This window comes from Grampus griseus, assembly GCF_964374135.1.
Source record: "Grampus griseus genome assembly, chromosome: 15".
In the NCBI taxonomy this organism is placed as follows: Eukaryota; Metazoa; Chordata; class Mammalia; order Artiodactyla; family Delphinidae; genus Grampus; species Grampus griseus.
The window spans coordinates 22,274,774-22,301,627 of NC_139009.1; the positions used below are offsets into that span (position 1 = coordinate 22,274,774).

Consider the following 26,854-nt stretch of genomic DNA (forward strand, 5'->3'; position numbering starts at 1 on the left):
TCTTGTGTAGCTTCCCAGCAGCTTACTCTGTAATCAGCTCAGCAGGTGGGTCAGTTGCCCAGGGGGAGGCTGCTGCCCAAGAGGCCCCAGGGTTAAGATGCTCAGCGGCGCCTGAGGGGCAGGCCTGGCACAGAAACCTCTGTGGTGACTGCCCCTCCCCCTCTCCCCGGCTGGGCTGCTGCGGGGTAGCTGGGGCAGTCTGGTGGCGCACACCGGCACCCAGTGTCCCTTAAGAGCGACCCTGAGAGCCCTGGAGCGGGGCTTTGGGCCAGGGGACACGAGCCTGTAGCGACGCCCTTGTCCGCCTCACCAGCTTGCTGCTTGAGAACCAGGTCCCCAGCGGGCAGGGGCCAGGCTGCTTGGACAAGGCTTTCTAGGGTGTCTCTTGGAGGCATAGGTGAGAAGGGGCTACAATGTGGCAAAGTCCTTAAGGGGCTCTCTGACCCTGCAGCTGTCGGCTGGGAACAACATTGCCCAATTTGGGGACCACGTCTGGCACGTAGTAGGGGCTCACGTGGTATTGTCGGAAGCTGAGGGCTTCCCCCAATCTTGTGGCTTTTCTGCAGTCCCTGCCCCGGTCAGCTGGCACCTGGACACCTGTACCCTCGGTCCTACCTTACTTCTGGGCAGATGGAGGCTTCGCCCCTCCTCTCCCTCGGCCCTGGATCCTTCTCCCAGGAGGGATCTTTGGCAGAAGGTGTGAGCCAGGCAGAGATCTGGGGTGACCCAGGAGCCCTGCCGGACCCCCAGACTCAACACACCCTTTCTGGGGCTTCCCTGGTGGTCCAGTGGTTAAGAATCCGCCTTCCAATGCAGGGACACGGGCTTGATCCCTGGTCAGGGAACTAAGATCCCACATGTCGCGGGGCAACTAAGCCCACGTGCCACAACTACTGAGCCCATGTGCTCTGGAGCCCACGTGCCACAACTAGAGAGCCCTTGCATCGCAACTACTGAGCCCACGCACCACAACTAGAGAGAAGCCCATGTGCCACAAGGAAGATCCCGCGTGCCGCAACTAAGACCAGATGCGGCCAAATAAATAAATAAATATTAAAAAAAGAAAAGAAAAAAACATACCCTTTTCAGCCTCAGGCAGCCCCAGATGGTGACCCCAATTCCAGAGGACCCCTGATTTGCAAGTTCACTCAAGGACAGTGAACTCCAAACTTTGTGAGCAGGAGAACCTGGTTAACATTTCTTTCATTAAAAGAAAACAAATGGGGTCTTCCCTGGTGGCGCAGTGGTTGAGAGTCCACCTGCCAGTGCAGGGGACACGGGTTCGAGCCCTGGGCCAGGAAGATACCACATGCCGCGGAGCAACTAAGCCCGTGCGCCATGACTACTGAGCCTGCGCTCTAGAGCCCGTGAGCCACAACTACTGACCCTGCGCATCTGGAGCCTGTGCTCCACAGTGGGAGAGGCCGCGACAGTGAGAGGCCTGCGCACCGCGATGAAGCATGGCCCCCGCTCGCCCACCACAACTGGAGAAAGCCCTCGCACAGAAACGAAGACCCAACGCAGCCAAAAATAAATAAATAAATTAATTTAAAAAGAAAAAAAAAGAGAAAACGAATGAACCTACCCGCACACTGCCTCTATTACCAGAAATGTGCTCTTTGAAGCCATTAATTGGGAAAATATAGAATGACAAAGAGATACTATGGATTTGATGTCCTTTGGAAATGAATTTGTATTTTATAATTGTAAGAGCACCTGAAGGTCACTGGGTCTCAGCTTTCCTGTCTGTAAAATGAGAGCCCTGGGCTGGCATTAGCTCTCTGGGCCCTTCACTCTGTGTCATAGACTCAGATAGGAGCATGGTGGTATATAACAGTCAGTGGGCTCATTTTATTTTTCCTTTTTCTGAAGTACACACCTCCCAGTTAAAACAGACTTACATTCTCAGGAAATATCTTAAAACTCTTAGATAACCGATCTTCCCCTATTTCCTGCCCAGCCTCCTCCCTCCTCCCTCCCCGCACCCCCCCCACCCCCAGTCTTAGAATAAGGTGTGCAATACTAGTTGAATGAATGGATAGAGGGATGAAAGGAGGAGGGTGTTGGTCCTTGGGCAGCCTGTTCTATACGTGCCAGTGCCGCCCTGTAGAGTAAATTTAACCTGTGTCTTTCTCCAGCAAGGAAGCATTGGGCAGAAGAACCGAGGGTGAGGGGCTTAGGCAGGAAAATGTCACACCAACCACAGGGCCATAGAGCCTCAGCCCCAAAGGGATGGCTGCTGCTCCTGGGTGCTGGGCGTCCTCAGCTCCATTCTTGTTCTCTACTCCTCAGAGCCAAAACCTTTGGTCCTGCCTGTCAGAGACAGGTCTGCTGCCCCTGAGAAGCCTGCCCTGCCTTCCTCTCAGTCTGCTCCTATTCTGACAGCCTTCTCCTTCAGCCACGCCAAAGAAAGCCAGCCCTTGCTAAAAGAAGAGGACCAGAAGGAGAGTGGCACCAAGGTACCTGGAAAGCGAGGGGAAGAGGAAGCTGGGGTCAGAGTGGACCACTGGCTGAACACACACATGTTTCTGAAATATGTAAGTGTGGGACCAGCTTGAGGAAAGCAAGGAAGAGCCCCGAGGCAGCTGCCCCTAGTACTTGAGGCCAGAACCTATAGATGGGTTTGGGGTGAAGGCTGGAGAAAAGAAGAGAAAGAAGAGAGGAGAAGGATGGAGGTGAAGGGAAGAGTACAGTGGGAAACTGAGGGGTGGGGATGAGGGAAGAAGGGAGGGCAGAAGGAGGTCACACATGGTTCAGAAGCAAGTAGGATGTGGGGGAGAGTGCAGAGGGGCTTAGGTGAACCAAGCCTAGTAATTTGAACCAACACCCAAAATAGCAACCCAGAGGCAGCTGACTCAGAGGCAGATCAGCCAAAGGCCCGTGCCTGTCAGGCTGACAAATAACTTGGACTTCTAAGGTGACCTTGATCCAGATGATTCATCCAGATTCTCGTCTGGATGAATTTAGTGAAACGTGGAGAGTCACTGTTATGGTCATCATTTGAAACAGAGATATAAGAGTGCAATGAACATACCCTGAAAGCCTGCTGTATGCATATACTATGGGATCCAGTGATGCTGATAAGGTCCAGGCACCACATCCTCCCACTCCAGCGAGGGTGACGGACCATGAGACAAAGGAAGAACAATTCAGGGCCATGAAATGATCTCATCCTCCACCCCACCTTAGCCGCTCACTCCCATGGTCATACTGTAGACGTTGGCACTGCAAACAACTTCACCACCGTCACTTCTCAACCTCAAGCACCCCACTCACTCACCACCTTCTCCTACTGTTCTAGCTCAATCCATCCAATATTCCAGCTCCAGCACTTGTCCTTCTCCTGCATCAACAATGTTCTCCTTGAAACGGGATCATTCCCACCAGCATCCTAGCTCTCTGTTTCCTCTCTCATCTTAAAACCAAACCAAACCAAAGAAAAATATTGCCTTGTGTCTCTACTCGTCCTCTCCTGAGTGCAGGCCAGTGGGGCTTAGTCCCCGCCAGCCCCGTTGAAACTGCCCCCATTGAGGCATCAATGAGGCCACCTTCCCATGTGCAACACATCTCAGTGCTCTTCCAGCTTGACCCATCGCCAGCTTTTGTGGCTCATCCTTCTTGAATTCCCCACTGAGGGACGGAGATGAGGGATGGCTTCTTTCTTGCTTGTCTGACTACATCAAAATTAGCTCCTTCCTGGTCCTTCTTTGCTGGTGCCTCCTTGTCTTCCTGACCTCTACGTACTGGAGCCCCCAGGGCTCAGACCTCTAGCGTCTTATCTATTTATACGGGCCCCTGTGGTTTGATCCAGCCCATGGCATTAGGTACCACCTCTATGCTGAGGACTCCCAAGTCTCCCTCTCCAGCCCAGACTTTCCCCAGTCTCCAGTAGCTGTTAAATTATATGACTATGTTTATATAGAACTGATACTCGACGTCTCCATTTAGGTCTCTAATTATATCTCAAACTTACCTCGTCCAAGGCTTAACTGTTGAACAGTTACCCCCGCAAAACCTCCTTTTCCCCATGTCCCCTCTCCATGAATGGCAGTAAAAGGCAACTCCAGCCTTCCAGCTGCTCCGGCCCCAAATCTTGGGCCCATCCCTGCCTCCTGTCTTTCTCTCTCATCCCACACCTCATATATCAGCCAAAGCTGTGGGCTCTACTTTTGAAACATGTCCAGAATCTAGCCATTCTACCATCTTCATTCCTGCTATCCTAGTCCAAGTCCCACCTCATGGGAACCCCTTGTTCTATTTTTGCAACTTCTCGTGAGTCTTAAATTATTTCAAAATAAAAAGTTATTAAAAACAACACTTAGAGAATACCCCCCATCCAGCCAAATAAAAAGAAAAAGAAAAAAAAAGAATCAGATCATGTCACTCTTCTGCTCAGAACCTCCAGTGGCTTGCTGTGTCCTCCGGAGGAAAAGCCCAAGCCCCCACCATGGACCACAGGGCCCAGTGCGCTGTGACTCCGGCCCCATCCCTCCGGCCCCACCTGTGTCCTGCCTCTCCTCTGACTCAGGGTGCTCCTGCCTCAGCACTCCCAGCCACGCCCAGCGCACGTCAGCCTCAGGGCCTGCTCCCTGCTTCATTTCATTTATGTCTCTGCTTCAATTTCACCGCCTCTGAGAGTCCCTCTGGGTCTCCCTACCCGAAACAGAAGCCCCGTCACCCTGTGTCCCTTACTTGCCTTCCGGTGCATGTTGCCTGATACTAGAGGCTGTCTGTTTGCCGTCATCTGCCCACTCCATGTGGCTCATGGGGAGCAAGGCCTTTGACCTTTTGTTCATTCTCGGAGCAGCAGTCAGCACACAGGAGCCACTCACATTCCTGCTGATGGAATGAAGAAGGTATAGAAAGCACACTTGGGTCTCCAGCGTGATGGAGTTTGCCTTGATCTTGTACCGGATCCAGGTCACCGTAGCCAGGTCTGCCCAGGAGAAGATGCAGCTGAAGCAGATGAAGGAGATGGAGTTGGTCCAGAGAGTGAAGGAGCCGGAGAGGGAGAGGGGGAGGGAGCTCGCTTCCCAGAGCCTGGGCTCCCGGAGGACCTTGATGAAGGAAGGTACTGGGTGCTTGGGAAGGCCCCCTCAGGCTGGGGAGACTTCTTGGCCAACACCTGGGCCAAAAGAGAGGCTGTCCACGCCTCCCACCCTCTCCGTCCTGAGACTGGACAGGGAGCCATGTCTGCTGTCTTGTAGCTCACTGATGGGCCCATTTCCAAAGGGGGACTCTGGGGCCGGGGGACAGGCAGGACCAGCTCTGTCCTCGGACTTTCTCTGCCTCCACAGGCCTCCTTACCCTCCGGGGCAGTGGGACCCTCTCTGTGCCCACTGGGCTGAGCAGCCCCTGCAGAAACAACACTGGCGTCATCCTGAGGAAGCGGGCCGACAGGGCCTCACTGCCCAGCATCCCTGTCAGAAGCAGGAACTCAGCTTTGCCTGCCGTGCTTCAGGCGGGACCTAGACCAACTGGCTGGGGGGGCACATGTCCCCCTCGCTACACTGTCTTGGGGTGCTTTGGGGTGTGGCAAGGGTGACTTCTGCTGCTCTGCTTCTGCCAGTTGCCCATGTCGGAGGAGGGGGCAGCCTGGGGTGGTCACCTTGCCAGAGACAGGAACAGTGTCTGGAAGTCAGAAGTATCTGGGGGCCAGGCTGGGGACCCAGGGCGTTGTAACGGGAATTGTGGATGGCTGGACAGGTGTGCCCAGCCTGCGTGACATGTCCTAGAGGACTCACCAGTGCACCGGGACCACAGATGCTGGAAGCAGCCTCCATGGGAGTAGCTGGAAACACCAGGAAGAGGAAAAAAGGGGTCTGGGAAGACCCTGGGTTCTTGCTTGTTGCCTCATAAAATGTCAGGGCTGGACAGGGCTGGTGACAGACTGGGATCTGAGGAGCTGAAGGTTCTATGGGGACACTCAGGAAGGTGCCAAGGGACAAGGGGAGGCCCTGTCCCCATTCTACCAGAGGAGTGTCTATTTTGTCTCCCCTTTTTGAATACTGGGGCTCCATGCGGGATTTCATTTGAAAAGATTTTGCTAGTAAAGAACATTTGAAAACAACCAACCTGGTTCAGAGTTTCTTTAAATGTGGACATTGTTGGTAGAATAGAGCATCATTTTTGTGCTAGAAATAATATTGACTGACCTCCCTTTTCTATTCTCTTTCTATCCTTTTGATTCCATCAAGTAGAAAGTCTTAATCTGGTGCTAGTTTTTAGCACCTCTCTAAGACTTGTGAATCTCCTTTTTAAACAAAGAGATCCTTCTCCCAGCTTGAGACATCAGACGCTGACTGTCCTTTTACAGCTTGAGTTTATAATGTTCTTTTACTGTCCATATTTATCGTATACCATGACAACTAATCATTTACCAATTATGGTAGTGACATAAATTTCCCTTTAAAATAAACTTATTTAGGATTTGAAAAGTGGGTTGATTTGAAGAAAAGTACCATATAAATAAAGTAAAAGTAATTTAGAGATATAGCAAAAAAATCATGAAATTGGTAACTGAATGGTTGACACTTGGGAAATATTGAGCTATCTAACCTAAGCCACTCATTTTATAGACAACAGAGACTCAAGGTCACCCAAGGTCTCTCAAGGTGATGGTGGCCCATAGGGACTATGGCTAATGAATCTTTGGCAAATGAATCTTGATCCAATGGCAAAGCTGAGAGGAGAATCCAGGAACGAGTTCTTTTTTTACTTGGTTTTAAATAAAGGACTGCCCCGATTCAGATTTACTCAGGACCTCCTAGATAGGCCATAGGGAAAGTCATGTAAAGACGAACCTCTGAAGAAAACTAGGCAGGAAGTGAGAGCTCTGGATTCCAGTTCAGGCTCTGTTGATGGAGGAACTGAGGCACTGTGGGCGTCCCCAGCCTCTGTGGGCTTCTGGTGCCTCAGCTCTCTGATTGGAGCATTGGACCAGATGGAAACCTCCAAACGTCCTTCCTGTTCTAGAATTTTATGATTCTGGCATCTGTCCCCAAGGAAGGAGAGCCTAGGAAACGTGATCTGATTTTTAAACAACATCCCTGCTTATTGTCAGTCCCTGCAAGTGTGGCCACATCTTGACCACTCAAGTGTCAGCTAATCGTCTCGTCGGTGCCTTCACTGTCTCCTGCTTCCTCCCGCCAGCTGCCTTTGGGCCACTTCCCTGTCTTGGGTGGCTTCACAAAAGGATGGAGAGTCGGAGGGAAGGAGGAGGAGAAGCCGTAACACGGGCTCCTGGGTGGGGATGAGGTGAGAGCAGGGGAGTCATTCCTTGACAGACTTGCTGGCCTCACCTCGAGCCACAGACAGGGCGGGATTCTGGGTGTGTCACCAGCGTGGTGGGCTTGGTCACATGACATCAAGAGCCTATCACAGGCCAGCTTGTTTATAATAATCAGATGGGCGGTGGTAGGGGTAGAAACTGTCAACCAGGGGTAGGAGTTCGGTGATCTCTGTGGCTCCCCAGGGAGTGCAGCCCAGGCCCTGGCTTCTCACCCTCACGGCTCCCTTCTCCCTGCGTGCCCCCCTAAGGTGGGCTCGGCGCTGTGCGGGTCGCGGGTCCGCTGGGTAACACCCGCCTGCTCCTTTCCTTCTCTGTGAGTGCAGCTCACTCCTTACCTGCGGTGCTTACTTTGGGGTCTCCTGAGTGGGAAGAAGAGGAGGAGACGGACCTTCGGGCTTTTAAGGAGCTAAGGCCTTTCTCGAACGCAGAGCTGGGGCTGGTGGATGCCCTGCAGTGCCTGGACCGCAGCGACTGGTGAGGAAACACTCCCTGTGCTCCGGCCGCCGCCCCCCCCTCCCCCACTGCAGGCCCTCGTGGCTCTCCTCGTGGCCCAGATTTCATCAGAAGGAAGCATTGTCCCCTGGAGGAGGCGTGAGGGGGAGTGCCTGTGGGTCTGGCCACCTGCGCCTGCCCCATGCAGTGCACCAGAGCCAGCCCTAGAAAGTACGATCTGACTCCGTGGCGCTGTCGTGGGGGCCTGAGGAAGGTCACAGCCCTTCATTTTTCTAAGTCGAGTTCATTCTGCTCCTGTGTTCCTCCCACACACAGTCTTAGTTGCGAGCAGAGCGATGACTTGGGGTCCAGAACCTTTGCAGGAAGGCCTCCTCGTCTTCAGTCCTCACGTGCAAGTGCCTTCTCTTGCAGGTGCTGGCTTTGTGTCTGGCGTAGGCCCGGGCTCTGGGGTGGGCTTCCATCCTGGGTGGGGATGGGCCCCGGGCCCCGTAGAATGGCTTGCACGGGATGGTTAGGATTTCAGCCTGGGGGTTACACCAGGACACCCTGCCGCCGAGGCCATTGAATCCCTCCGCACTGCGGTGGAGGTGTGGTGATGGGCATGCCCTGGTCTGCACAGGGAGGGGGCTCCTTCCATGCCCACTGCCTGTGACGGGCCTGGACTTGCTTCTCAGGCAGATGAAGGAGAAGGGCCTGGTGAGCATCCAGCGCCTGGCGGCCTGTCACTCGGAGGTCCTCGCTGGGAGGCTGCACGACGTGTCCTTGGCTGTGACTGGAGAGGTGTCCTGTGTACTCCGCTTGACCCCCAGCCAGTCCCCTTTCCCTGGTGGTGTTGCTCAGTGTGGGTCACACAGCAGCCATGGAGGTGCCCACGGCTCCCTGCAACATGGGCATCCCTGCCTATTTCTCAGCCCTCAGCCACTGAAGCAGGAGCTAGCCACCCATTTCTCAGATTGGAAAGCTGAGGCCTGGGGTTCCCTTATTTCTAATCTCTGGGTATTGAAACAATCAGCATCTTATGTGCCCATTTGTCATAGCCCTGCATTGTCCTCTGTACTTAGGACGCCTCAGGAGGGATGGAGTGTTCTGGGCCAGATCTCTAACTTCTGGGCAGTTGTAACATTTCCCAAATTCTTTCTCCTATGGGGCTAGAACTTGGCCTAGGCTGGGCTCAGAGGGGCAGTAAAATGTATCGTATCACAAGTGGAGGCCATGACCCATGCCCTTGGGAACAGACTGTTCCAGTGGGGAGCCTGTGAAGGTCCAATTAAATAATTGTGTTTTCAAGACTAAGTGTTGCACAAATTTCAGATGATAATGATAATAATAGAATTGATAATTATGATGATAGCAACAGTAACAGTGTTTCTTTAAAACGGGACTGTTGTGCCCAGAGCAGCTGCAGGGTTTCCGTTTCTAGCCTGGCGAGGCCTAGGCCCGGGTGAGGGTGAAGTCTGTGGGAGGGTGGTGCAGGGTTCCTTCTTCGTATGTGCTGGAGCCCTTGGCAGGGCCCAGCAGCCTGGCAGGGTCCCCCTCCCATCTCTCTCCAAGGTCACCAACCTCTGCTCCAAGGTGTCCCACGTAGCCATCAGCACCCTGGGAGAACTCTTCCGGGCCTTGAAGAAGAATATGGACCAGGAGGCTGAAGAGATCGCCCGCTGCCTGCTCCAGAAGATGGGAAACACCAGCAAGTTCATCCAGAGGGCGGCCAGCCGGTCCCTGGGGGCCATGGTGCAGCACGTGACCCCCACCTGCTCCCTGGTGGCCGTCACCTCGGCGGGCATCTAGTATGTGGGGGCCTGTTGTCTGGGGGGGCGGTGGCCTGGGAAGGTGATGCAAAGGGGAAGAGGCGCTGGGGTGAGGGAGGAGCAGGGAGATGGCGCAGGCACCTCACGTACTTTCCTGGGCGAGGAAGACCCCTGTTCCCTGGTGGGCTTCTCTCCCACCTCTCCTGGACCAGCGTGTGGGTAACGAGGGGAGCTCAGTGCAGCCCCTGGTCCCAGCTGGGAAGGGACAGGTTGTATTGTCTGCTCAACACTGTGGAGCCCGTAGTGGCTGTGGTAATGTCCCCAGAGACGGGGCGGCAGAGGCAGCCTTTGGCCTGTGCCTGAGGAGCCCCTGCCACTGTCTCAGGGGAGGGGTGCTTCCTTCTGATGAAATCTGGGCCACGAGGAGAACAAGGCACAAGACCTCCTCCAGCTGGTACCGCTTGGCCTTCTGGGGTGGAGGAGGGGGCTGGCAGCCACTGGAGCATTTCTGCAGCCAAATCTGCTTTCTCTTCATGTAAAAACCAAACACAGCAGCAAAACCAGAAGCATTTCCCAAGCCCTTTCTCCCACAGGGTGAAACAGCTCTCAACCCCAGCAAGCCAGTTACGACACCGACCCTTACGCAGGGTGGCCTTTCGGGTAGAACCCAGGGCGTGTTGGAGCAGCCAAGAGGCCTTTGCCTGCAGGCCCCCGAGCCATGTTGCCTGGGTTCACATCCTGGATTGTTACTAAACTTCCCCATGCCTTGGTTTCCTCATCTGTAAAAGGGGGATAATATTGGGTTGGCCAAAAAGTTCGTTCGGGTGTTGCCGTAACATCATAGGGCGAAACCCGAACGAACTTTTTGGCCAACCCACTGCTAATACTGTTGTGAGGAGTAAAGGAATTGATTCAGGAAAGAGCACTTAGAGCAGCGGCTGCCTCCACCTCACATCTATTGAATGCCCTCCGTGGCTACTGTTAACTCGGGAGAAATGAATTGTACTTATCTCTGGATTCCTCCCCATGCCGCCGCTTCCTCCCCTGCAAGATGATGACAGGAGTAGCTTACAGAGTTGAGGTGACGCTGGTTTGAAGGTGCTCAGTATGGTGCCTGGCAGGGAGGCTGTGCTCGCAGCAAACTGAGATAGTTAACGGTGGTCCGCAAGAACCAGGGGAGCCTGGTACAGGGCTGTGCATTTGAATGCCCGGGGGTCTGGCTAAAATGCTGATTCTGATTCAGGTGCTAATGTTGCTGGTCCCTGGACCAAACTGAGTAGGGAGAGCCCAGAAGCCTCCCTTTGTGTTCCACTGGGACGGACCCCAGGGCCAGTGTCACCTCATGGACTGTGGGCACATTGAATCCACATTGAATGGGGTGAGAAATAAAGAGGTGACATCCTGATGGGTTCCTCCTGTAAGATTTCAGGTTCTCCCTAAAATCATCCATCAGTCTCCTATCCCCCCGGCCCCGTCTCAATTCAGCTCAGTGAATGTGCAGGAAGCTCCCACGAAGCGCTGAAGGGTTGGCATGTGCCTGGCACCAGTGGGGCATGGGGGATTCGACTGAGAGGAAGCCATGCGGGTACCCCTGTACTTCCCAGGGGACAAGGACACTGCCACCCCCAGGGAGCACTACTTCTGCCTGGAGACCTCAGAAGGCACAAGTAGGTTATTCTAAGTGGAGAAAATGTGGAGAAGTGCATCATTTAGGCAAAGGGAGAACAGGAGCTCAGGAAGGAACGGGGATGGCAGGCACACAGTGCGTCTGGTGACGTCACGTGTCTTCACGTGCTCAGTCCACCCTGTCATCATCCTTAGTTCCAGTGTCAGGAAGGTCTGCTCTTTCCTTGAAGATTCCCTTTAGTCTGCTCGGGACCAAATTTGGAGCCCACTGCGGCCTGAAACATGGATGCACAGCTGTAGGTCCGTGTGTGCCAGGCTGGGGACCCACACACCGCATCCCTTGGCTGGGCCCTTGTCCGTGATTGTGTTTCCTTTCAGCCACCGAAACCCCTTAGTCTGGAAGTGCACTGCCGAGCACCTCTCGGTCGTCCTGGAGCAGATAGGCACCGAGAGGCTTCTCTCAGGCACCAGAGAGAGCACAGACATGCTGGTGCACAACCTGGCGAGGCTGGCCCAGGACTCCAACCAGGACACCAGGTAATGCGGGGCCAGGGCCAGCCCAGGGCAGACAAGGCAACCAGCCAGCCTCGAGGGCCCAGGCCCAAGTCGCTCAGCTTCCCCGGGGCCACTCGGAAGGACAGCCGGTGGACGAAGCTGTGTCCTTTCCCTGCAGCTGTCGTCCCACCTCTCCACAGCGCCACAGCTGGGCCCGCTCAGGGAATGGCCACTACCCCCCGCCCCTGGCTCCCCTTTCTCACCTTCCACTCCCTCTCTAGCCATTGCAATCTTGCTCTAGTTCCTGTCCCAGCCCAGCTCCATTCTCTATGAGGCCATCCATTCATTCAATTTTTCAAGAGATATTTGATAAGCATTCTTTTCATTACTACGAATATGACTGTGAATAAGAAAAATTAGGCCCCTGCTGTCTTGGAGATTACCTCCTAGTTGGGTAATAAGCAAGTAAATAATTACGACAATTTTAGGCACAGATAAGGGGTAAAACAAGAGGTAGTAGAGAACGGGGTCAGGGCTACTTTAGATTGAGTCAGGGGAAATCTTTCTAAGGAGTGACATTTGAGTGGAGAACTGATGGGCTAGTAGGACCCAGCTCTTGGAGGGTCTGGGGTGCAAGAGTCACAGCAAAGGAAGATAGTGCAGAGGCTCCCGGGTGGGATAAGCTTGCTGCTTAATGAAGAGAAAGGCGAGGCTTTGTGGAGCACCGTGAGGGGAGTGGCAGGCGATGAGACGAGAGGGCAAGTCCAGGCCCGGGGTGGGGGCCTCACAGGCCCTGGTCAGGAGCTGGGATTCCCGTTTGGGTGTGACCGGAAGCACTGGAGGATGTTTTCAGTAGGCGTGTGAGGCAGTGTTAGATGGTTTTAAGCAGGAGAGTGATAGGATCTGATTAACTGTCTTTAAAACCTGGTGTTGGGGTGCAGTTAATCACACTCCCCGGTTCATGGCGTGTTATCACCATGTCTAGGGCCCCCAGCACACTTGGTACAGCTCAAGGGCACGTCCACACTGCGTTCTGTGTTGTGTCTGAGGCAGTGCCTTCGTGTGGGGTGTCCGTGCAGTGCAACCCTGGAGGGATGCGACGCACGGGATGCCTCCCACCCTGCCCAGTGCACTCCCACGGTGCTGTACCTCAGTCCTTGCAAGTGGCCGCTGACAGAGCCCAGGAGGATCTCTTTGGGAATTTGCCCGGAGCGCGAGTGAGGTCAGGGCCGTGTTCACTCAGGCCGCCCAGGCATCGCTGGGAGCCCTCACGCACGCGGGGCCCCTCCGCCTCCCTCCTGAGTGCCGAGGCGAATACATCCTTACAACATTGCAGTTTCTGGATTTCACATTTTTATCCATCTGATGGGGAAAAGTTCTAGCTCATGGCTGTTTCCGAATACTTTTTTTCCCCTCCCTGATTACTAACAAGTTTGAGTGCTTCTTTATATGTTTGCTAGCCTTTTGATTCAAAAAACATCTCTTTATTCTGTTCCTCCTACAACATAATGTTAGGCTTTGGGAAATTCGATGGAGAGGAAGAAGGCCTAGAAAAAACAGAGCTTTTTTATACTTGGAACTTGCTGTCTCTGCAGGATCCTGTTTGGGGATTTTCTGCCTCTCCTTTCTACCTCTCCAGGAATCAGCCCATGAAGATAGCAGAGATTCTCTTTATCAGACCCACTACTGTTGAACTATCCTCTATCTGTCCTCTTTCTTAGAGGGGGCAGCAAGACAATTTTGGTCTTACTACAGTATTCTCCAAAATAATTTGTATATGCCTCAAACCCTTCCTATATCATTAAGGATCCAGGTTTTTGAAAACCAGGTCAGGAAGAGACGACCCCTCAACCCTAGTATCTATTGTTAAATCCCTTCCTTAACTCACTGACCAGTGAAAGGGCTGGATGACTAAAGTTAAAAAAAAAAAATTGGACATTTCAGGGGAGACTAATCATGAAAATATTACCCTACACACCAGATTTAATGATCCGCAAGCTTTCCTCCTGGTTTCCAAGCTGATGGGTGATCTGATCTGGGGAAAGAGTGATTCACAATTTTGGCAGCTTTATCATTTTTTAGAAAATATTCCCTTTGGTTACCTCATAAACAAAAATTATTTATAAAAAAAACAACAAACAAAAAACATCTCTGACTACTTACTGGAGGATTGATGGTGGGGGAGAGGGGCCAGGATGGAGAAGGGATGCCAGGCAGATGGTTACCCCGGAGTCCCGGCAAGAGGTGCCGGAGGCTGCAGCAGGGGGAGGAGGGGTGGAGTGGGGTATATTTTGAAGGCATAGCTGAGAGCAGTTGGGCGCTGAGGATTTCAAAGAGGAATCAAAAGATGATGCTGAGGTTTTTAAACTGAACAACTGGGTGAATGATAGTGCCATTTACTGGCAGGAAGACTATTGTCAGGGAAGTAGAAGGTTTTGGTTGGCTGGTTCTTCATTGTTGGTGGGGGGATGGGCGTTAAGATCCAACATCTCTCCAGATCTAAACCCCTCTCCGTTCCGACCCTCTTTCTCACACTGGATGGCGTTGACAGCACTTCATTTTCCTTCTTGGAACCCTATGCTTCCGGCTTGCATGGTACCACATTCCCTAGTTTTCCTGGTTCCTCTGTGCCTTTCTCCCCCGCCTGCCCGCACCCCGATGCCCGTGGCTGCAGGAGTGTCTTCGTCCTCGTCCCCCTCTTGCAGCCTTCTCTGAGAGGTGCCGTCTCTTCCTGTGGCTCCAGCCACAGCAAACTCTGATGCTTCCCCGTGTCTCCCTCCAGGCCAGCCCTTCTCTGAGCATCTGTCCCATCTCTCTGATGCCCCCACAGGACCCATCACCGGGACGTCCCACTGTCATCGTCAGTGCAAACTGTCCCTAAATGAGCTCATTGCCTTCTCTTGAAGCCTGCTTCTCTGGCTGTGTTCCCTCTCTTATTAAAGTCACTATTATTTACCAAGTCATCTAGATGCAGAATGGGGAATTTCATACTTCATTTTCCCCCTCCACGTTTTAATATCTTAGAATCCTAGGCATCTCACAGCTGCTGGTGGCCAGGCAGCAGTTATGACTTGGGCTTTACTATCTATACAGTTGCAAACCTGATCGTTGTTGCTCATTGTATAAATGTTTGAATTACAGTTTGCATCGTAGGAACTACATTATGAGCCTTTCTTTGCTGCTTAGCCTTTTATATTTATTAAAGGAGTCACTGTGGAGAATTGTTGGGTTTAACCGCGTTTAAAATGTCTTAGAAATATTACATTATTATTTGGCATTGAAATGAAGCGTTATCGTATATGAGAAAAGGCATGGAAATAGAGTGATGGGGCATAAATTCGATATTAACGCAAATATTCATCGCTGAAAGAATGACCCAAATTCCACAGTTTCTTACAAAGCAACCAACAAGTACTTTATCCAACCTAAGGAAGGAAGGACACTTCCCACAAAAGTGTCACTTCTGTTTCTGAGATAGCACGTAAAAGGATGGCCTTCGCACACGGGGCTGTGTCACTGGAGGCAGTGGAAATCACCAGTGTCTTCTTTTTCTGTTTTTCCTTAGTGGAAAATAAATTAATGGTGCATTTTACAATCAGTGGAGTTTTAGGTCGAGTGAAGTATGATAATTCTAGATGCTTTGGGCTTCCGCTCCAATCACCTACCAAGCCCTGCAATTTCATCTCTTTAGCAGCTCTTGAATCTGATCGTCCCTACTTACCCCCACACTCCTGCCTATGTCAGGCCTTCATCATCTTTTGCCTGGACTATTATAATGGCCTCCTAACAGGTCTCCCGGCCCTAACCCTTGTCCCCAAAGATCCATCCTCCACAGTGCTGCCTGAGACATTTTGACTTCAGTGCAAATCTGATCATTTCTCAGCTTCCCATTGCCTGCAGCCTAAAGCCCAACTCCTTCACATCTCCCTAAATTGAGTCCTATCTTCTTCTCTAGCCTATTCTCTCCCTGAGTCCAGTCCCCGCCGACTATTCTCCAACCACACACCTGTAGACCTATCAGACTGTCTTATGGACGCTGGGATGTCTCCCTCCTCCACTTACTCCTTAATCCCATCCCACTTGTGAACTCCTACTCATCTTTTGAGTCCCAACCCAAGGTCACCTCTTCAGTGAAGTCCTCCTTGATGCCCCCCCTTACCCACCACTGTTTATCAGATAGAGTTGACCACTCCCCCCTATACTGCCCCACTGCACACTTCCTCAGACTTCTAGATGTCTCATGCTAGAAAAATGTTAATACACTTTGGTATAGTCATCTAACAGAATACTATTTAGCCATTGAAGAGGATGATGTGGGAAGATGATTAATGGTAAAGTGAAAAAAGCTGGGTAAATATTGCGTATATATTCTGATATCACTGAAAATGTATATATGCTTGGAAAAAAGACTATAAGAAAATATGTACAAATTTAAGTGGTTTTCTCTTGATAATGAGATTATTGTTGTTTATTTCATGAATCTAGTTCTTAACTGGGTGGGGATTACTGTCATAATGAGAAAAAGTATTAAAAATTCTCTTACTGCAATTAGAAGAATTATGTAAAGCAAATTTATATTGCATTTCTGTGGTTGTTTTTCATCCTGCTCTTTCTCCAATGGCAGGTTTTATGGCCGGAAGATGGTGAATATCTTAATGTCAAACACAAGGTTTGATGCATTTCTGAAGCAGTCCCTCCCATCCCATGACTTGCAGAAGGTCATGACAGCTATTAAACAGTGGGTGAGTCAGCAGGCAGCGAGGTGTGAGCTGGTCTGGGGCGGGAATCAGAGCTGAGCCCGGCAGCTCACAGCCCTCACGCTGGTCAGGGGAGGGGGGCATGCACTCCAGAGGCTTCGATTTCATCCACAACTCCTGACGGGTGGAATTTCCTTCCTGGTGCTCAGACCTGCTTCTGCCTCTCACTGCCTGTGTCTCTTGAGCCTCCCTGGGCCTCTTTGCCTCCATCTTTTAAGTGGGGATCTTGATCCGTGACCCGATTACCAGTGCTCTGGAAGACGCCCCTGTGCCCTCCCAGGTGGAACAGATTATTCCTCTTGTTTTGGTCTAGACTGGAGTGTCTGGCTGTTCCCCATAGGGCCACCCCTTTTGGTTCATGTTCTGTGTGTATTTTTCAAGGGAATAGAAGATGGTGATGAACTTCCATCTGCCAAAGGCCGCAAGGTGTCGAGGAGTCTGTGGTGTGTGAGAATGGGCTGCCCGGCGAGGATGGGTACAGTAGCTCTTGTCTCCCTGGGGCTCCCCATCCAAGACTGCTGATGGAGATGTTCTGCTTGGCCCAGGCCCGCCGTGGTGGCCCTGTGGGGAGGCGTGTGCATCTGGGCTGTGACTGAGACCTAGTTGGGTCAGCAGGACTCATGGGTAAATTGATGGGAAGGGCTCCCTCACCCAGATCTTGGGGAGAGCAAATGCTGGGCTCAGGGGCATCTGCTGGTAGAGATGGGCTCCTGCAGTCTTGGCCGTGTAGGTGCAGTTTAAGTGGGATGCATTGTTGGTCAGCCTTTTTGTGTGAGCTCAGAGTTTCTCCATTCACTTAGAGCAGCAGGGCCTTTCCCCATCAGAGTGGCCGGCCTGGGACTAGTTTAGAGGCAGAGGTGGAATCAAGGTGGATGAGAAGGAATGGGCCAAGGGGCTAGAGGGTGGGCATTAGGAGGGGTTAGAAATCCAACAGGAACCCGACAGTCACTCCTGTGCCCAAAACTTAAGACCCTTCTGCGATGTCCCGGGAGGAACATGTGTAGACTCCTAAGCTGGGCCCCTGGGGAAGCCCCCTGCCCACCTCTTCTAGAGAAGCTTCCTGCTCTCTCTCCCACGCATGCTCTCTCAGCTCATGTTCCCTGCGTTCTCTCTCACTCCTGTGCCTTTCCCTGCGCTGCGCCATCTGTACCGGAACGTGCCTATTTATCCTACAAGGTGTGGCTCACCTGTCACCTTCTCCCAGAAGCTCTCTCTGGCTCTCTGCCCTCACGTCCTCCGGTGGGGCCGGTTGCCCCCCTCCTTCAGTCCTCTGTCTCCCATTGGTCTGTGAGCTCCTCAGGGCAAAGTCCACATCTCTCATCTCATTATTCTCAGTGTCTGACACTTCTCTTGGAACTCAGTAGGCAAAGAGTGTGGAATGTAGGGATGAATGTCAGAATGATGTGGGGCTCTATTGGGTGGGACCCGGGTGTAGGGCATGAGCTCAGAGACCCAGGTCTGAGTTGGCAGTGGGCGGTTGGAGTTCTGTGTGAAGCGGCTCCCATGCTGGCTGAAACAGGCCAGGGGAAATGATGGCCATGTGATCCCAATGTAAGACAACAGAGCTTCTTAACATTTCCCTAGTTCCGGAGGAGTGTAAGCAGAGCCTAGGCAGCCAGGGCTCAGGATACAGGCTCCTGGTAAGACCTTCCCCCACTCTTAGGTTAAATTGTGCCAGTCATCCTTCCATGGATTTCCACCCCCTCAGTCCAAGCTCCCTCACCCCATTCTTTTTTTCTTTTTTTAAAAAATTTATTTATTTATTCATTTATTTAATTTTTGCTGCATTGGGTCTTCGCTGCTGCACGCGGGCTTTCTCTAGTTGCAGTGAGCGGGGGCTACTCTTCATTGCGGGGCGCAGGCTTCTCATTGTGGTGGCTTCTCTTGTTTCAGAGCACAGGCTCTAGGCGCACAGGCTTCAGTAGTTGTGGCTCACGGGGTCTAGAGCGCAGGCTCAGTAGTTGTGGCGCACGGGCTTGGTTGCTCCACGGCATGTGGGATCTTCCCGGACCAGGGCTCGAACCCGTGTCCCCTGCATTGGCAGGCGGATTCTTAACCACTGCGCCACCAGGGAAGTCCCCCTCACCCCATTCTTAACGTAGCTTCTGAAAAGAGGAAAAAAAAGGCAGGAAGAGAGAGCCCTGCTGCCTGATAAGGGGATAGAGCTCTAGGCAACCGAACTGTTGCTCCCTGAGGAAAAAGCATTTCCAGAGTTCCCAAGGCCTGTGTCCTCAAGCAGCAGGTGGAGGGGAAGCTGGGACGGACTGCGTTGCAAGTGAAACTCTTGTTTCAGCCCCACCTGTCTTTGGGGCTTGTGCATGGGACAGGAGATGTGTCCATCCCCTTGGGCTGCCCAGGTCAGATGCTCCTTCCACATAGGCTCAGCTCCAGTGGCCCGCAGCTGGCAGGGCTGCGCTCCTCCACGCGGGGTGGCTTGGAGATGGCGGAGCAGCTGCGGGAGCTGACACGGCTGCTGGAGGCCGAGGAGTACCAGTCTCGGATGGAAGGCATGGGGCGGCTCCTTGAGCACTGCAAGGCCAAGCCAGAGCTCATCACCGCCAACCTGGTCCGGGTGAGTGCTGCCCTGTCTCTGCCCTGTCTTTCCCTGGTGGGTGCAACTTTGGAAAACTCGGGACAGGGTTAGACATTGCGCCAGACATCGCTTCAGGGTAAAAGCAGTCTGACAAGCACTCGCTATCCAATTGCCATGGTAATGCCATAAGACTCTCTGGAAGTGGCCAATTGGGCAAGGGCATCGCCTCCTGCTGGGTGCGCTGGGACCACTCAGAGATGTCCTGGGTGTCGTTCATCCTCCCAGCAGTTTTACAGGGAGGAGGGCAGAGGTGCAGGATGCCGCAGCTAAGGGCGACTCCTGATCCAGCTACGCACATGAGCTTTTGGGGGCAGAACATGTGGCTCGGAGTAAGCACAGGCTTCCACAGGCTGGAAATGAGGGCAGATGCCTGCTGCTTCCGGAAGTGAGGCAGCTGACACTCTACACAGAAGAGTAGTTAAGACACAGGCTTCAAGTTTCTTACTAGCTGTGTGATCTGGGCAAGTCATTTAACCTTTGTCAGACTCAGTTTTTGTTTTGGTGGTTTTTGTTTTTTTTTTGCGGTACGTGGGCCTCTCACTGTTGCGGCCTCTCCCATCGCGGAGCACAGGCTCCGGATGCGCAGGCTCAGCGGTCACGGCTCACGGGCCCAGCCGCTCCGCGGCATGTGGGATCCTCCCAGACCGGGGCATGAACCCGTGTCCACTGCATCGGCAGGCGGACTCCCAACCACTGAGCCACCAGGGAAACCCTTTTTTTTTTTTTTTTTAATGGTAAACTGAGGACGAGAACACGTGCCTCATGGGTCGTTAAGATCACTCCATGAGTGAGTGCAGAGTACCTAACGAGATGCTCCACACCCTACACCCTTTGCACTCATCGAGTACTCAGTGTACAGCCGTTTCCCCTCTTGTCCTCCCCCACTTTGAGAGGTGAGCTCTTCTTCGTCACTGGGAATGTACTGGCACAGGCTGGATGGCCCCTGTCAGGGATGCAGGAGGAGTACCCTCAAAGGGCAGTTAGTTGGGCTGTGGGACTCCTGCCCAGACTGGGTTCCCATGGGCTCTTGGTTTCTGTTCCCTCAACAGGTCTTTGATGCTTTCACCCTAAGGCTTCAGGATTCCAACAAGAAAGTGAACCAGTGGGCGCTGGAGTCCCTCTCCAGGATGATGCCCCTCCTGAGAGAGAGCTTACAGCCCGTGCTGCTCTCCATCATCATTGCTGTAGCAGACAACCTCAACTCCAAGAACTCAGGAATTTACACTGCTGCGGCAACGGCGCTGGATGTAGTGATTGAGAGTCTGGGTGAGCCTGCCCACAGCCTCTGCTTGGCTCTGGTAGGCAGCTGGCTCCCTCCCTTGTCCCTCCGTAGGGTTAGGGTTGGACATTCCCACCTTCCCTGCTTGGGAATCAGCAGAGCAGTGAAAGGCATTGATTGGCTCTCAGGCCAAATATTTCCCCAGGGGTTGTGTAGGGCAGGGGTGGGCAGCCCAGGGCCTCCCAGGTTCTTGGTTGGCAGGCTTTTCCATGGGACGTCCACCTGTTAGAAGTGGAGGAGATGTGGAGAATATCTAGTCTTGCCTCCTCGTAGTACAGGTGATGGAGATGACTCACCCCAGGTCACACAGCACCACAGTGAGTGAGCCAACAGGGCACTGATGGGAAAACAGATCACGATTGCCAAGAAGGAGCTAGGAGGAGTTGTCAAATTTTTTCAGTTGTAGAGATGGTAGCAGGGGATGTGGCTTGTATGGGGACCAGGCAGGATGCTGGTGAGACAGTAGGGTAAGCCTGTTGGAGAGGACAAAGGTGGCCACCCTGGTTGTCTGACATGGGAGTCAAGCTGGGACCCATTGGCTTTTTGAGCATGGAATGAATGAGGGTTGCCTTTTAGGAAGACTGGGGCCGGGGCTTGGGGTGGGAGGGATTTGGGGTGAGGGGTGGAGAGTGAGGGTGGAGTGGAGGCTTGGGGGAGGAATGAAAAGAACAAAAAGGCGGGAGCTATGGGAGAGACGTCAGGGAAGGCAGGAGCTCCTCTGTTCCTTATGTGCTTTGCAGGAGCACATCTTGGTTCTTGAATGTTAGGTGGAAATCTTGGTGCTGATACTTCTGTTATCCATCCTTTCGTAGATGATTAGACGGTGATATTTGGTGTATCTAGTACACAGACTGAAGTGCAAGTTTGAAACCTCCAGTGTGTGAGAACGTAGTACATGATAGACGTATGTCCAGACCAGTAGAACCACGAGTTTTCACAACCTAATCTTGCCTTGCTGGGAGGAAATGTATGATCTGAGAACTGCTGTTGGCTTTTTGCCGTATGTCCCGATGAACACAGAGCAATGTCCTGCCTCTAGGACGTGCCGAGCATCCCCGTGGTACGGCTGGAAACACTGCCTGGCGCACCCACCCCTCCTCCCCATACTGCACCCTGGCCTGAGTGCAGCTCCCTGGGGCTGGGACAGCAGCTGTGTCCTTGACTGGAGCCTCCAAGAGACGTTTCAGTTACAAATCAAAGGCCTGGTCAGGCCCTTCTCCGCCTCTCGAGATCATAAATATTGTCAATTTCCTCTCTTCATCTCAGAGGGAATTTATGATTTGCTCAGTGTGTTGCTGTAGAACAAACAAAATAAATCCAGCTCTAAATTACGGCTGTTCTCGGCGCTGCTCCGGGTAAGTGAGATTGCCGTTGCCAACAACCAGGGCTCTTGGTAAATCACCGCGGGCCCTATATTTATTGGGAAAACCTGCATCAAACAAAATAGGCTTTAGCTATTTGAAGAGGCTAAGCACCCTTGTCTGGCGAGAGGAGCTTTTAACTCTTCCCCCTCCAGGTGTTTTAGTTTCCCCTTTTTGCCTTTGAGTCGGCCTCCTTCAGCATGCTGGAGCCTTGGAACTTTGGGCTGCAGAATCTGGTGTCTCATATTGTCGCAAGACTCGGATCCCCTCTACGTGGGGCCCTGCTGTTTCCATTTGGGCTGGACACCCTGGAAAGGGGACCTGGGGATGGCCTGCTTCTGTGATTTGACCACACCTTGAGGCAGGTTGCAGCAACCAGGAAGATGCCTATACTTCTCCTTTCCTCCCGGGACAGGGTCTCCTTGGGGATGGCTGACGATGCTCCTTCTGGCCCATCAGCCGGAGGATTTGGTGCCGGGAGAATGGAGGCAAGTGAGAGGGGCACTGCCCTTCTCTCTAATCCTTAGGTCAGCGCTCAGCTGGAATGGAATGGGGTCAAAGGGATGGATGGAGCCCACTCACCCCCTGGCACAAGCCTCCAGAGTGTCACGTCCAGGGTGTTGGCTCCAGGTCATTTGAGCAGGCGTGGTCAAGGGCTTTGCTGTGAGCCATACTCTCTCAACCCAATCAGCAGCGTTGCTTTTGGAAGTGTTCTTAACTGTGACGTAAGGATCCGGCTTCTAAATCCGTGAAGGTCAGAACTGGAGGGATTAGGTTGCCAATGAGAATCCATCCCTGTCAGGGAGTACCAGGGGTGGAATCAAGCTCTCCCAGGGAATGGTTCTCTTCTGCCTGGAATGGTCTAGGCCTGGCCTGCAGAGGGAAAAACGGATGCAAGTAATGAAATTTCCCACTGTCTCAGGGGACTAGGTGGTGGACACAGAGGCTGGGGCGGGTGTGACAGGAGAGAAGGGTGTACATCTTCCTTCCCGTATCACCCAGGCTGAGCCCGGGCAGCTCTAGTCGAACTTTAGCACCCAGAGGCCCCTCCTGGAAGCGGCGTGGAGCCCTTCGAGCAGCGGGAGCTTTCTCCCAAGCCAGATTCTTCGTGCCCCAGGAGGGATTCTGGGCTCCAGGCTGGCGAGGAGCTGTGAAGTGCTGTGAAATAAATGTGTGGAAAGTCACAGCATGTTACTGTTTGTTTCCTGCTCAACGGGGGCCAAGGAGGTCAAGAACACAGGTGAGGCAGGCCGTCTTCTGGCACAAAGTCCAGATCGCACAGCCAAACTGGGAGGCTGGTCTTCTTAGGTGACCTCTTGATTCTGGAATTGGGTGACAAAATCGACACATCAGCCACCACGTCTTTCCCAGTCCCTTCCTTTTCCCTAGGGTGAGTGGGGTGGTGATGTGCTGGTTGACAGAACAGGTGGGATTTCTACCTATGTCCCCTTTTGGGGGACAGTAAAAAAGGAGACGTTGGGAGCCTTGTTCCCTGCCCTCTGCCCTCTGTCACTGCCTGCCTTAAGGCCTCTCTGGGGCTGAGCCTGGAGTGGCACCCTTTCTACTCCTCACCGAGACCCTCTGATTTCAGGGGAGTTGTTCCAGGGATAAGGCAGTTCCTCAGCAGACTGGCTGGTTCTGTCTTTGGGCTCTGTTACTGGGTTAGTTACAGAAGAAACTTCACTAATTAAAGCATCAGGCTGCTGACAGCTCACTGCACTCCTGGTTAGACTAAACGCCAGAAAAAGTTCTCTTAATGTAGTGCAGCCCCTGGCCAGTGCTGGAGGGAGCAGATAAACTCAGAAATGGGCAGCTTCAGATCTACAATACTTCTGCTCTTTTGCTCTGACTTTATTTAGTTTTTTATTATTATTGTTAAAAAATAAATTTACTTATTTATTTATTTTTGGCTGCGTTGGGTCTTCATTGCTGCGCGTGGGCTTTCTCTAGTTGTGGTGAGGAGGGGGCTACTCTTCGTTGCGGTGCGCGGGCTTCTCATTGCGGTGGCTTCTCTTGTTGCGGAGCACGGGCTCTAGGTGCGTGGGCTTCAGTAGTTGTGGCATGCGGGCTCAGTAGTTGTGGCTCATGGGCTCTAGAGCGCAGGCTCAGTAGTTGCGGCGCACGGGCTTAGCTGCTCTGAAGCATGTGGGATCTTCCTGGACCAGGGCTCGAACCCATGTCCCCTGCATTGGCAGGTGGATTCTTAACCACTGCGCCACCAGGGAAGCCCCTGTAAATACAATTTTGACTTTGCTCCTTTCATTTAATACCACCCAGTTTCCCATGCTGTTACGTAGTCTTTCTAGTTAACTTAAATAATATTTATATAAACTTTATTTTCCTCCACTGTAAAAGTTGTACTTATTAATTATTGAGAAAGTGAAAAATGTGAAGGCTTCGGAAGGAAAAAATCTTACAGTCCCAACTCCTCAAAGAAACCATTATTAACATTTAGCGTTTTTTATGTTAGGTATTTTTTTCTGTGCATCTTTGTGTATAGCGTCATGATAATATTACACATTTAAATTTGCATCCTTCTTTAGAAGAAGCAGGCGCGAGCATTACATATAATGACACACTTGAGTCACTTTTACCAGTTCCGTCACGTGCTGTGGCATAGCCTGTAGTTTTCTGTTTCAGTGGATCTTTCCCAGTTTTCCTGCAATGAACAGACCTAGTTTTCCTGGCCACGGAGAATTTGGCTGTGTGACATATCATAACTTACTGAGTCTCGTGCTTATTGCTGGGAGCCCGGTGTGACTGCAGTGTCTTTGCTGCCACTGTCCATGTAGCATGCTTCTTATGTTTTCTTAAAAGCTCTTCTCTGGCTTCCCGGCAGCCTGGGGATGACGTGGCTCAGTGACCTTGGGGTTTGGCTGAATAGAACAGGTGAGAGGCCCGCTAGACCTCAGCCCCACTGTGGGGAGGGGAGGCTAGGTCCAGGGAGGCCAAGGTGTCTGGCTTGCCAGCCCGTGGCTATTTTCTCTATATTGAAGGGCTTTGCTTGATCCTTTGCGTGGGCAGCACCAAAGCCAGTGTGGCTTCCTTGTGGTGTGGAAGAGAAGCCTATGAAAACGCTGGGCTAGGCTAACAGAGCAGGATTTTTAAGTTTTTGAAAGTTAGATTCCAGCCTCTTAATTGGACGCCCTACCATGAAGGTTGCTGGGCTTTCAGAGTATTTTAGGTAATAATAGTAAGAGTAGCCACAATAACTGATACTTGCATAGTAATTATCTGCTCAAGGCACTATCCTAAGCAGTTCTATGAGGAAGGTACTAGTATTATCCCTGTTTTACAGACGGGTAAACTGTGGTTTAGAGAGGGTAAGTGACTTGTCCAACGTCACACAGTAAAACATGGAAGATCCAGGCGATCTGGACCCAGAGTCCACCCCCTTAGCTGCTGTCTCATTAAACGTGGGTGTGACCTGAAAGGTGAGCCATCACTATGGAAGTAGTCAGAGGCAGAGAGGCAGCTCCTTGGGGTGGTGTCTGGGGTTTATAGACCAGTTTGGGCCAACTTAGTGTCTCTGCTTCAACATTGCCTTGTTCGCCATAAGCATTTATTGGGCGCCTGTTGTGTGCCTGGGAGCATGGGCTGGCACAGATGTCTGCTGGATGTGCATTTTCAAGTAACCCCCAGGTTCTTCACTTCTCTCAGGCTCTGGGAGGCCATGCCAGTGGCCAGGAGAGGGGAGGTCTAGCGGCACCCATAGAGTGTCCTGGACTGAGTGTTGATGGGGGAGAGCAAGGAGGGAAAGGGCCTTGTTCTCAGAGGTGAGCTCATGGCTGATGATGGGGGTGGGACAAACAGAAGCACCTGGAAACAATAATGCAGGTGATGTTGATATAGAAATCTCTTCTTACACATTTACAGGTTTACCAGGACACCCTGAGACCACTTCTCGCTAACTGAAATGTTCTAGAGTCTGGCCTCTCTTTTATCTCCCAGAACAAATTATTTTAAAGACTCTGGACTTATGGATGGAGCTTTTGCAAGCTACAGAGATGTGCATGTGTACATTTTCTGCTCTATATTTCTGACGGGTCTCAGCAGGAGAGCAAGGGAAGTAGGAGTTAGCTCTCAACTAGAATGGTTTCCTGATGGGAAAAACAAAGCTTTGCTTGTACATCTCTGGGGATGCCGGGGCTCTGTGCTGAGGTATGGAAGGAGCTCAGAGAAGGTGGAACCTGCCTGGAAAGACTTCCTTAGGCAGGTTGCTCATCTCTGTCCCCTGCAAAGAGAAATCTGGCCTTGAGATGGTCAGCGGCTGGAAGTCCAGGACACACTTGCTGGGGCTGCTGTGGTAACGCACCTCGCCTCCCAGACAGGCGCAGGAAGGCCCACAGCCGCATCCCTGAGGAATGCAGTTTGCTGTTTGCCCACCTCCCATGGAATTCTGCTGTGCCTGCTGTGGTTGATCGGTCTATCGATCTACCTACCTCCTTTGCCCCAAAGCTCACAGCAGTTTTGAGGAAGCACAGACAATATCTATGGATCTATGGGAGTAAATGATAGTGTAACTATCACTGTTCCCCAAACACCCCATGTACATTCACTTTTTAAAGTGGCCCCATTATAACCTGGAAAAATTAATTCAGCTTCCCAAAGCGGCTCTTCTCCATGTAGGTGCTGCAGGTACCTAGCCCGGAACAGTTGGTGCCTTCGCTCGGGCTACAGCATCATGGCCACTGACATTCTCCGTCTCTCCCAGACACCCTTGGCCTCCTACGCGCGTTTGCGGGGCGGGTGCGTTTCCTGAGTGGCCGCGCAGTGCTTGATGTCACAGAACGTCTGTCCGGTGAGCATCTAGCCTCCCAGCCCATCTCTGTTCTTCTTCTCTCCTGGCATGTAGTTGAACCACCTACTTATCTTAGACCAAAAATCATCAACTAATCCCCACAGACCATTTTAAAAAGTTGATAATCTGCTTTAAAAAATAATTCCCACATTGCCAGAGACAATCTTTGTTTTGGGTCAAAATGAGGCAGGTCTGTACACAGCCAAAATAGTTTTAAAGAAACTATTATGCATTTCTTCCTCTTTGCAGATGGGGCTTCCACTAGCCCCACAGGGTACCTTTGTGTGAATCAGAAAAATCCACCTCTCTGGGTCAACACCACCTCATGGTGCCTGGCTGGGTCAGCAGCAGCTCTGTCGCTCTGACCTTGGGCAGGTTACTTAACAGGTTACTGAACTTGCCAAAAGCCTCCTCCCCCATACTAGGAGGGTCCCACCTAGGAAGGAGGCA

General features: G+C 52.2%; 1 protein-coding gene across 1 annotated transcript in view; it reads left to right on the forward strand.

Moving 5' to 3' along the window:
- Positions 1-26,854, forward strand: part of TOGARAM2 (TOG array regulator of axonemal microtubules 2) — a gene marked incomplete at both ends in the record, with an annotated part of 37,115 nt that overhangs the window by 6,506 nt on the left and 3,755 nt on the right. The window contains 14 exon segments of the mRNA XM_082672736.1: positions 2,293-2,459; positions 4,921-5,071; positions 5,298-5,423; positions 5,426-5,461; positions 7,615-7,765; positions 8,419-8,524; positions 9,296-9,531; positions 11,497-11,655; positions 16,238-16,355; positions 16,752-16,806; positions 16,809-16,845; positions 18,750-18,942; positions 20,013-20,229; positions 26,318-26,404. Coding sequence (XP_082528862.1) covers positions 2,293-2,459; positions 4,921-5,071; positions 5,298-5,423; positions 5,426-5,461; positions 7,615-7,765; positions 8,419-8,524; positions 9,296-9,531; positions 11,497-11,655; positions 16,238-16,355; positions 16,752-16,806; positions 16,809-16,845; positions 18,750-18,942; positions 20,013-20,229; positions 26,318-26,404 — 1,839 coding nt within the window.